We start from the raw sequence: 11,437 nt of genomic DNA on the forward strand, positions 1-11,437 counted from the left end.
ACCGGGACCCACGCGCATGCATGTTGCGCTCTAGACTCAAAAGTTCTGACATGAAGCAAGACACACCAGGGCATGCTGATAAGGGGATTGTAGTTGTGCTGTTCTTTTATTGCAGCGTGTGTTAATGTTATATGTGGTTTAATAGAGTTGACCATTCACTGTTTCGGTAGGACCTTGGTTTGAAATAACATTGAATTCCATCAACTATGTAATATGATTTATACACCAGCTAGTATGCTTACTACTGTATGGAAATGGCATTTAAAACATTGAAACATGAACAATATCTGAATGAAGTTTAAGACAACATTGAAAATGGGAAAACGATCTTCATCACAACAATGTGAATGTCGACACATCCAGAGCCAATTCTTATTTCATTCCAAGGTGAAGCACTTTTCTGTAGGGTCCTGGTCCCCCCCAAAAGCCCCTAAAACCAAATGGAGGTAAACATGAATCAATCAAGTTACAGGCTGTGAAATGACCACTCTTGACATTAATCGATTGTACTGGGAAGTTTGGGTTCATGTGATGGTGTACATACTTAAGCAGCCCCTGCCAGTATATGTGGGGCATGAGGTCTGCCTTCATGTGGTACATTATCCTGCTCTCCTTGCCCTGGTTCACAGGGAAGGTCTCCAGTGGCTGTCCGGTGTAGTCGAACTCGGCCAGAACCACCGTGCTGTAGCTCGTCACCAGGGGACAGGATGTGTAGCCGTCATACTGTGAAGAATAAACAGACATCGATATGAAATAGTATTACTATTGATTATTCTGACACTTTCATCCAAAGTAATTTAGTGGACTCAAATAGATGGGGAAATCAGGGAGGAAACCTGTGGGAAATCGAATCCAAGTTCTAATTCTTTCCTATAGTAGTAAAGATCTAATACTTTAACTATTAATTTCACTCACCTTTCTATCAGGCTTCTGGTTTTTCAGGACCTTGCTAATAGTTCTGTCCAGGATTGCAGTCTGTGCAGCTGAAAAACAGATATTTATCATTATGTTTCAGACCATTTGATCCTCTATTGATGGGAAATGAGAAAATCATAATGTTAGGATATCACAAACTCTACAGGATTCACTTATGGCGATAGCACAATAAATAAAACCAAAATATAAATCTGTGGATACTGACGATGCCCACTTTATTTTCCAATCCACTCAACTAAATAAATACATTATAAAAAGTAACTAAACTATGCAATTATTTTATTTACATGCCATAGATGGTAGGCTAATCCTCAAGCCTTATCAAAGCATAAGTTCATAAACTACCCTTCTTTATCTTCTGTACCGACACCAATTACCGTTAGTCACAATGTGTACGATTGAGCCGCTCCCCCTATTAACATTATAGACATCCCTATCGATCAGCATTGACCACATATATGTCCAGGTTATTTTAAGATAGGATGAAATGCAACACATTGCAACTTTAAGGGAACAATCTTAAAACTACAATCTCTATAAATATACAAAAAAACATGCAAACTCATCAAGTAAATGTAAGTATAAAAGATTAATAATATGCTACCATCTTACAAGGAGGTGATACCTGTAAGATATTAACATGGTATTAATAGGAATTAAGCAGAGAATTCACAAATTCCCAGACAGAAACTTGGACAGTTGGCACGAGGCATTGGGCACATTGCATGGACTAAAATGAAGGAATGTTGTGTACCTGACCTCAAGCGGGTAGTTCACCAGTGATCATAATCTATATCCCACATGCCCTTCCAAGTTCCATTGGTGTGTTTCACAGAGTTTTAACAGTGATTGACTGGAATATATCATTTTAATGACTCATAAATCATGTGAGACACAGGAAACAAATCAAGGTTGTAAGGAAGTTACACACCCACAAACACACACACACACCCAACGGCAGATTGTTATCTTATGTTCAATCGAGGTCATGAAAGATTAATATGACATACCCACTGCAGCAGCGGTTTTGGCTGTTGGCAGGTTAGTGCAGTCTCCAATGCCAAACACGTTGGGGTAGTTCTTGTGTTGGAGGGATTCCTTGTCCACATTGAGCCAACCAGCCTCATCAGCCAATGAGCTACTTTTGATCACCTGTATCGGCCCCATTGGTGGTGTGACGTGAAGCATTTCATACTGAAATAAACACACATACTAATGTCAAATATATGTAAATTACAAATGTTCAGTTTACTTAAATTGGGAGGAAGCAGATCTGGAGAAGCACCTGTACAACGTTGGTTTCACCAGGGTTGTCAAGATTTTCGAACACAGCCTCTCTTTGGTCGGCCCGCACTTCAATGAGGTTCTGCCTGTGGTTCACTTGTATGTCCCGGCTTCTCACTATCTCCCACAGAACATCAGCGTACTTCTTGACCCCAAACAGCACCGGTAGTGAAGTGTTGTATATTATTTTGGCGTTTTCCCTTTTCCCTGTCTTACATTGGAACATAAACAACATTAGCATTTCATGTACAAAGTGCCAATCTCTCTAGTCACCAAAGTTCAAATGACTGAAACATTGGGTCACCTTTCGTAGATAAGAGTCCGCGAGGTACATGATCTTTTGTGGAGCTCCTGCACATTTCACCGGCGTGTTGGGGAAGGTGAAGACGGCGTTTCCCTCCTTGAAGTTCTGTAGTGCTGTCCATGTCTTCTCCACAGTTTGGATTGAATAGTTTGAGCCAATGTTTGGATGGTCAAATGCCTCCGGCAGACCCTTAATCTAATTAATAAAAAAGTGTTAATTGTAGGGGTATCTTGACAGAAGAGTATTTGATTTAATGAAGCACGATCATGGGAAGACACAGGCAGCATTTACCAAGCAACAATGAACGTTTGTGACTTTGATAGGCATAAAGGCACAAAGGATACCAAGAAACACCAAGACAAAAAGGGTTCTCACGGTCTTATCTCCGTAAGGTAGAAAAAGGTCAAACTAAAAAGGGGTTCTCACAGTTTAATCTGAGAGTGTTGACAATACACATCTTTGTATTACAGTTGTGATACAAATGCAAACTTAAATAAATTGAAGAAGAAAAGAAAAATAGAGAAGAGTTACACTTACCTTTTCATAATGGAGTTGGATACCGAGGGCAACAATCAAATACTCGTAGGATATCTGTTGAAGTAAAATGGAAGATTGAAATGAATGTGAATCTTTATCATATATTTAACAAAGCTATATTGAGTAATTCTCCAGATGGAGAAAGAAACTAGTGACCGACCATAAGGAGATTGAACCGTAGTCCTACCTCTTTCCCATCGTCTGTGATCACGGTGTTTGAGTCTGGGTTGATCTCCTGGACTCTGGATTTCACCCACTTCACTCCGGAGGGCACAATGCTGGCTGTAGGGCGACCCGAGGAAGCAACTGTTTTGGCCCCAGCTCCCACCAAGGTCCAGATGGGCTGGTAGTAGTGGGTCTGCAGAACGAGATCGCTATGTTTATGTTTTCATCTTGGGAAGGGTGAATCTGAACAGTCAAAGATCTGATGGTGAAGAATAGCTCTTTGCCTCAGCAGGCTCCACAACAGCCACATTATCTGCTCCAAACCTTCTCTTCATTCGAGCGCTCATTGCAATGCCCCCACTTCCTCCTCCAAGCACAAGCATTTTGAAATGCTGTTTAGCACAAGCCTGGCTGCTTGTGTGGAGGTTAGAAATGCCAATTCCTTTTGGGTAGCATTGCTTAAGGCGATACAAGGCGGACATCCTGTGAGAGATAAACACATGTCATAGAAAATGTTCAATTGAAAAGGTTACAACACAACATATACAATGCAGCATAGGAGTTTACCCAATCAAATTCCTCCCTATTTCCCAAGTCATACATTGCTTCCGGGACGTTGGTTAATCCTACCCTTACATCATTTTAAAAACTTTAGGGATGACACTATAGTTTAGGCTTTCTAGACAATTAACCAAGGCAGGTCGTCGTCGGCTACTACAACTGTAGTCTACTTTGTTGTGAAAGTGTACTAGCTCTGTTGGCAGATACATTCGGCTGCGTAATAAGATAGACCCTATCCATATAGAAGGAGAAACTATTGGAGCTGGATTTCCGACAATCTGCACCAATTAGGCCTTCATAGATTTTAACGACTACGCTAATCTTGTTCTTATTCTGCGGTTACATTTGGTCGGTAGTGGGAACAAGTATGACAACGTTTATTACTATGCATCAGCCACTTAAAGCCTAACAAACGGATAAAAATATTTTATGCATAGTATTCACCCCTATAAGGTCCGGAAAGGAATATGAATAGTATGTATGAAAGATCGTAGGGTATAGGTTATATATGTCATACCTTGTGTGTGGCTTTCTGAGGAAATAAGGAGAATGACCCACCTGACACGGGTTAAGGTCCCAATCTGTGGCGCATTTAGTGTCGACAGAACACGGCGACGGACTTGGCTGCGGACGCCACACAGTTCCTTCCCATTGATAACGCCTACTGACCCGCTGCTGCTCAAACCCTGATCAACGCAAACTTGGCAAAGCATGCAATACTTGGAATGTCCACAGGGGGCGTCAGGTCGCCACAAGGAACAACTCTATAGTTGTCCTTGTTTTGTTTATTTCATTTTAAGGCTACCTAAGAAAATTAAAAGACCCCAAATAAAAACCATGCCAATTACTTAATTTATGTGTATGTCATCAAAATATTTCTAACCTGTGGCCACTCGAGGTGCTCAACTATGAGTGCCTCACATTTACCCATTCATACACACACTGACAGATATGTCAACAATGCAAAGGAAGGGACACTATACATATAAATCCATCAAACTCTTCAACCCTAACCCTATTGAATAATGTATTCATTAATACCTTAAGAAGAAACACCATTACCTGATTTGGAATTTGTAAACATGAGGATCTTTAGCAAATTATACTACACCATTAGTTAACAGTTAATTAACTGTTAGTTAATGCTTCTTACTTTACTAATTTTAATGAAGGGCTAATCATGGTACTCTTTTGGTATAGTGTTGAATAAAAAAAGGGTTGAACCATAGTTCACATGCAGCATTTTTACTGAAGGTAGAACTAGAATGATAAAAATATGAAACACCCACAGCAGCGGCCGTTCAGCTGTGAGCAGGTAAGTACTGTCTCGGATACCAAACACATTGGGGTACTTCTTGTGTTTAAGGAATGTCCACATTGAGCCACACAGCCTCATCTGCCAATTAGCTACTTTAGATCACCTGAATCGGTCCCATTGGGGCTGTGACGTGAGGCATTTCATACTGAAATAAAACAATTTCAATGTCTGTACTTTTTAATTAAATCTTCATAGCTTCTAATTTAAAGAAGATAATTAAAAAGAAGACAATATTGGGGGGAAGAACATCTGTAAGACTTGTTTTGCCGGGATTGTCGGGATTTTTCAACACTGCCTCCTACTGGTGGGCCGAGGTTCATTGAGGTTCTGTCTGTGGTTCACCTGTCGGTCAGGGATCTCCACTGCCTGCAACAGGACGTCAGCGTACTTCTTGACCCCAAACAGCACCGGTAGTGAAGTGTTGTATGTTGTTTTGACGTTAGCCCTTTTCCACATAAATAAACATAAATAAAAATTCTTGGTAGAGTGCCCATCTCTTTATTTTCCACTGTGTTCATCAAATAATGAATTCAACAGTAGATCTGCTTTTGAAGAAAAGCAACTGTCAAAGCGGCATTGAACAATTCTCAAGAGACAGAAAGTGACCGACAATAGACAGATTGACCGTCGTCCTAACTCTTCCCCATTGTTTTCCCGTTCGGGTGCTGCGGGCTGCAGGATCAAAGAGGTAAAGATCCAAATACAGACAACTCAGAATAGATAACGAAAAATGACCTTTAATGAAGGATGTTGATCATCTCCACTGCAATTGAGGAACCACGAGGGACATGACAACAACAAATAACCGATAGGTGAACAAAAGAGGTGACCTTGTATAAATGGGGAGACAATCATCAGGGAATGAGGTGGGGGTGGGAAGATAATGAATGACACAAAGGTGAGTGGAATGAGGTGATTCCAGGCTGGAGCTGTAAGGGGAGGGGAAATGTCTAAGGACATTTGGTGGACAAGGAGAGAATGAACACTAAACCAGATAAAGACAAAGACTGATCATAGTAACCCCCTTAAGGGACAGATTCCAATTGTGCCACCAGGTCCAACATTGAGCATGGTGGATGAAGGAAAGGAAGTAGGTCTGGAGGAATGCCGGTGTAGGTACCGGATTGACTCGGCTGCAAGATCGACTCGGGGTCCTAGATGCGCAATAATGACGCACTTCCTGTAAACGCTGTCTATTAAATGCGCACGAGCGTTTCATTCATTCCCGTTATTCTCAAGTATTAATGATCTCCTTTTGTTTTCTAATCTATGAATAATAATCTAATGTACAAATTATTGTTGCCTATACTTGGGTAATATATTAAAGAAGAATCGGTTAACTCCATTCACTGAACGGGGCGATCCACTTTATTTCCAGCGCTCCCAACAGAGTCAAAACAGCGACAGACACTTCCGTTCTCCTCCTTCAGAATAAGAGTCCCTAACAGGAACTGGGTTACATATGCATTCATCAGTGCTTTTAGACGTGTTTCCAATGGCTTTGTTTGTGCAAAAGAAGGGGCTGCGTTCAATGAAATCCAAACCAAAACGGATTGAGCCTTCTTTTTATGTCCATGATTGAGCCCCGTTTATAAACAACCCTTCTGGGTTTTGTCCGTTGGCTTGTGTCGATACGTCAAGTGTCGATACGTCATCTGTAAGTGCAGGATCCCGAGACGACCTGGCAGCCGAGTCAATCTGGTACCCACAGCGGCAAGACCAGGCAGACAGTGGTAATGTAATAATATAAAGTAGGCCTATATATTTTAAGTATAGAATACAGTTTATCTTGTGTGGGGCCCTTTGTGTTCAATTGGTGGAATACCCCACCTGTGAACGGTATTAAGTCGAAGAAGGCTAGCGCATATCATGTCCACAGAAGGTAGTCCTTCAGTTTTATACCCTCTAAACTTCCCTGAGTGGTTTGAGACGCCAACAGTTAACTGCAATACCGCAAATGTTCACAAGGCGGCTCTAATGAACCAAATCACAGCCAAATCAATTAGTGGTTAAAGAAATGGCTATTATAACAACCATATTTTTCGATATTATGCAATATTCTGGGGTGTATTATTTACACTATTATTCATTACATATTCTATTGAAAAAACAAAGCATGTTTTTTTTTCTAATTCTTGAATCTGTTTTGGTTCTGGAGGACCTGCAGTAGGCCTCTTATGGGAGTATGGGGGGGGGGGCTCACAAAACGTACAGGATACACATCTATTATCAGATAATTATTTTAATGTCATCATTGAAGAAGAACATATGTTTTCTACTATGATTACAGTAAAAAACAGTCCATGCAAAGAGTGATTGCTTATACATTCTGTAAAATAAGAGTCCCTTTAATTTGGTCACAGTTTAAAGAATGCATCTTCTTCTAACCACCTTTTCCAATACAAAAGCGGTTGTAAACACGGTGTGAAAAGCTTTACTCCTTCATAAAGATGGTGGCTCCACCTCCTGGCTTTGACACAAACAGACTCTGCTTCTCCATGGCTGCCCTGCGGGGCTCAGAAGCGTAGAAGGTCTCCCTCACTGTTCGTATGAACGACTCCACCTTGTCACTGGGAACCATGGAGACCGCACAGCCGCCCCAGCCGGCCCCTGTCAGCCGGGACCCCACCGCACCCGCCTTCCTGCTCCCCGGCAGCAGAAAGGATACACATTTTTACACTGTGTCACACCAGCGTATCAGCAAAACACAGACCCCTTCACATCACCAGGAGGACACATGTTACGCTAGCGTTACCCAACCATGAGATAACATTTCTCATACTTTACTTTGTCGTCTTCCTATTTTTAAAAGGGGTGATATCATGCTTTTATACATACGACGTATGTATACATGTTTTACGTATGCTAAGCTAGAAAAATCTGAGTATGAGCCAGAGGGAGTTTTCGCACCCACCGAGGACGCCCCTCTATATTGCGTAAAACAGCTATTAATTCCGTAATAATGTGACATCAGACATCAATGGGTGGTGCGGGAATTTGGTGACGCACGTGCAAAGCGTCTGACCAATCACACCAGAAATGAACAGTGTGAGAATAATAAGGGGTATTTTTTAAACATACAGGCATGTAACCCTATTCTAGTAGTACCCCCAAATGCAATTATTAACCCTAAAAACACTTGATATGGGATCTTTAAAGGTCTCATGAAGGGATCTGGTACGTTGATAATACAGACAGACTGGGTTTGGGTTATGTATGTGGAAGCAGATGCACAAAGTTGTAGGACATCGGGGTCGCAAACAATTTCAGACGTAAAAATGTGGCCAAACAAAACCGCTATGTCAAACTTAACGACACTATCTGAGGTATATTAGATCTCAATTAACTCTGAGATCTCAATTATATAAGTTGATTATGTTAGATACTTAAAATCATACGTGCTACGAAAAGTTACTTTACTCACAAACAAATGTCGACCAACTGGTCCAGTTCAAGACAGCTGCATTCATACAGGTCTCTGCAGCTGGCGTGGCTCTGCTTCATCAAGTCTCCCAGGAGAGATATGGAGTCAGCGGGCTGAGAATCACACACACTCTTGAAGCACAGGACCCGTGAGGCCTCCCCATACACATGCCTGGCCCGCTGGTACAGCTTGAAGTGAGTGACTACAAAAGACACCAGCAGAAACAAGGGAATGAACACATGCTAACTGTTAGCCTTGAGCCTCATAAGACAGGCACTGGAAAGTATTTGAAGCCTCTGGCCAGGCTCCTACCATGCTGTGTGTTGGAACTGAGCAGGTCTGTACTGAACTGCTCAGGGGTGATGCCCAGGGCCTGGCAGATCTCAGCTCTGCTGTATGCGTCAGAGTGCAGCACCTCCTCTACCAGGCTCAGCATCTCCTCCAGAGAGGCCCCCAGCTCGGTCTGCACCTGGGCCAGCTTCACCAACCTCTTCCACTCCAGACCCTTTACCTTGGCCAGCATCTGCATCCACCCCAGGTATTCCATTATACTGGATTAGAGTGTCTGCTATTGATGATAAGATACTGTATGCCCATTATGAGACACATTATAGGCTTATGCATTTCTGGGACACCTGCCTTTAAGCAAGTTGCTGTTGTTACCATTACGTTCACATTGGTATATTTAGGGTATCACGAATGTAATACATACTCTGGACACATTACATTTGCATTTATTGCAATTAGCAGATGCTTTTTTATCCAAAGCAACGTACAACGGTCCCTACACACATTCACACACCGACAGCAGAGTCAACCACACAGGGCGACAGCGCCAGCACGTTGGGAGAAGTTAGGGTGAGGTGTCTTGCTCAGGAACACCTGGACACTACACTCGCTACGAGGAGCCTAGAAACCTTTTGGTTACAAGTCAACTCTGAGTAAAGGATCATACCTTTGTGGCTATCCGACACTCCACCACACGGATGTTGAAGTGAGAAGAGGCCGCCTTGTTCATCTCCACACAGCAGTTGGAGATCACAAACACGGCACCGCCTGGAAGCTGGACATCAGTGGCTCGCAGCGGGTTGAACTCAATCAGCTTGGCCTGTGATGGGATCCATTACGTTAAGAGGGGGTCACACTGATTACTTGTTACTTTAAACTAGTCTTAAAGGGTACACACTATGTAGAGAAGTTAAATACCTAATCTTAGGCTATTTGTTTCACATTTCAGATTTATGTGCCTTCTCAGATCTACATGTTAGATTGCTTTCGACCCCTGTGCTAGACTCCCACTTATAGGTTGTAAAACACACCTGTTGATAATGAAATGTTTATGTCTTGGTTGGTTGGTGTCTGTGGTTAGCAACCATGCAATCCTTTCATATTTTAGAATGTAGAAACAGATTTTGTACACACGGTTCCTTTCTCTGCCAGAAACGAGATGGACTGGTCCATTCCCCCACCTTCGGTTCCAATGTATCGCTCACATTTGGCACAGATTTCAGCAAGTGCCACCTTGAGACGTAGATACATAATCAAGCTACACACATTCAATTGTTATTCAAATTAAAGCAATCACAATCAGGCTTATGTCACAGAGTACCTTGGAGAGGGACTTCTCATTGGCCTCCATTGTGACTAGGCCAGCACAACACACTAAGGCACTAGAGCTGGACAAGCCCGAGCTGGCCGGGATGGTTCCATCAACAACACACTGCATTCCAACCAAACTGGAGAGGCTGAAGTTCTCCTGGTGGGAACATTATTATGGGAAAAACATGACGTTATATGTGTGATCATTGCTGTGCATGAAACAAAACAATGAATAGATGAAGCATTACTGAATACACCCTGGACTAAAGTAAACATTCAAACATGAATTACCTGAATGCCTTTGACACCACAGAGAAAGTAATAGTGCCACTGTGGATTGTCTTTGTCAATGCCAATTTCTTCTGTGCCAGACACTCTAAAATCCCTGTCAATATAAATAAATACATCGCTAATTTGATATTTTAATGAATTAATATGTTGACTTATGAATTCATTAATGAATGAATGTACATAAAAAATGATATTGTAAATGTATGCATTACTTGTATTGAGGATTTGTATTGGCCAGCTCTATTGTCTCCGAATCATTCACTGAGACAGCTGCAAGAATACTCTGTTCGATGGCCATGGGAAGTACAGAATACCCACAATAATCAACATGCTCCCCTGGAACAATGGGGAGAAAGTTGGAGCAGTTATATATCAGGACGTATGCGAAAGTAAGGAACTGTTATTGAATCTGAATTACCTATGAGATTGACCCTTCCTGGTGCATGTGCATAGAATTTGGGAGACTTTCCATACTTTTTTTCAAAAGCATTTTTCAACATTTGCAACCTGTGGGATAAAGAAAACAAACGAAGTAGAGCATAAATACAAAAGATCAGCGAGCATTTCAGCATTCTTCCCATCTGAACAGACAGTCTGTTGCTACCTGTCATTGTCTGCAAAGTTTGTTAAGAGGTGTGGTGGATTTGAGTCCATCTTCACTTGTTCAGCATTCCCCTAAGGTGCAGCTTTCTTTCTACAATATATAAACTTTAAGCGGTTCACTTAAAGTCGTATTTTATTTAAAAAAAAATTAATGCCAATATCAGCTGACGATCACACGGCATCTTCGTGAACACAAATGCGGAAGCAGCTGGAATGTTGAATTCAGGAGAATCATCCATGCGCAAAGAAACGCAAGTTGCCGGGATATCGCGCATATGATACAACCTTTTACAGTGGAGGCACCAACGTCTATTCTACAGTTCCTTATCAAATCTATATAGAGAATAAGATCGTATAGTAATAACAACGTGTTTCTAATTTAGATTGAACACAATTAGTTAAAGAGATTATTCAC

At 41.7% G+C, this 11,437-nt stretch overlaps 2 protein-coding genes across 3 annotated transcripts; both read right to left on the reverse strand.

Moving 5' to 3' along the window:
* Window positions 1-87: 87 nt before the first annotated feature.
* sqor (sulfide quinone oxidoreductase) lies at window positions 88-4,450 on the reverse strand. Of its 2 annotated transcripts, none has more exons than XM_079743035.1 (10): window positions 4,346-4,450; window positions 3,511-3,709; window positions 3,249-3,419; window positions 3,062-3,115; window positions 2,525-2,719; window positions 2,222-2,431; window positions 1,947-2,130; window positions 916-983; window positions 545-723; window positions 88-430 (listed from the first exon to the last, which is right to left on the reverse strand). In XM_079743035.1, exons 2-10 carry the CDS (start codon window positions 3,706-3,708, stop codon window positions 373-375), a joined length of 1,317 nt encoding a protein of 438 aa, XP_079599161.1. In that variant the 5' UTR covers window position 3,709; window positions 4,346-4,450; the 3' UTR covers window positions 88-372. The 2 variants fall into 2 exon arrangements, with proteins under 2 accessions (XP_079599161.1, XP_079599162.1); XM_079743036.1 differs by having other exon boundaries at window positions 4,305-4,428.
* A 2,919-nt stretch (window positions 4,451-7,369) lies between these two features.
* galk2 (galactokinase 2) lies at window positions 7,370-11,203 on the reverse strand. The gene is made up of 10 exons (XM_079743722.1): window positions 11,024-11,203; window positions 10,838-10,926; window positions 10,632-10,755; window positions 10,420-10,513; window positions 10,139-10,285; window positions 9,952-10,050; window positions 9,485-9,637; window positions 8,842-9,052; window positions 8,530-8,731; window positions 7,370-7,747 (listed from the first exon to the last, which is right to left on the reverse strand). The coding sequence occupies exons 1-10, from the start codon at window positions 11,071-11,073 to the stop codon at window positions 7,540-7,542; spliced, it is 1,377 nt and encodes a 458-aa protein (XP_079599848.1). The 5' UTR covers window positions 11,074-11,203; the 3' UTR covers window positions 7,370-7,539.
* Between the last annotated feature and the right edge of the window lie 234 nt (window positions 11,204-11,437).

Source organism: Pollachius pollachius (genome assembly GCF_949987615.1).
Source record: "Pollachius pollachius genome assembly, chromosome: 9".
In the NCBI taxonomy this organism is placed as follows: Eukaryota; Metazoa; Chordata; class Actinopteri; order Gadiformes; family Gadidae; genus Pollachius; species Pollachius pollachius.

Coding starts and splice junctions, on each gene's coding strand:
- galk2 (XM_079743722.1), bottom strand. CDS start 11,073: ATGGACTCAAATCCACCACACCTCTTAACAAACTTTGCAGACAATGAC. Junction 10,051..10,138: donor ATGAGAAGTCCCTCTCCAAG/GTACTCTGTGAC, acceptor CTACGTCTCAAG/GTGGCACTTGCTGAAATCTG. Junction 7,748..8,529: donor CAGTTGGTCGACATTTGTTT/GTGAGTAAAGTA, acceptor GCCGGGGAGCAG/GAAGGCGGGTGCGGTGGGGT.
- sqor (XM_079743035.1), bottom strand. CDS start 3,708: ATGTCCGCCTTGTATCGCCTTAAGCAATGCTACCCAAAAGGAATTGGC. Junction 3,420..3,510: donor CTGTTGTGGAGCCTGCTGAG/GCAAAGAGCTAT, acceptor CTCGTTCTGCAG/ACCCACTACTACCAGCCCAT. Junction 3,116..3,248: donor TCACAGACGATGGGAAAGAG/GTAGGACTACGG, acceptor TTACTTCAACAG/ATATCCTACGAGTATTTGAT.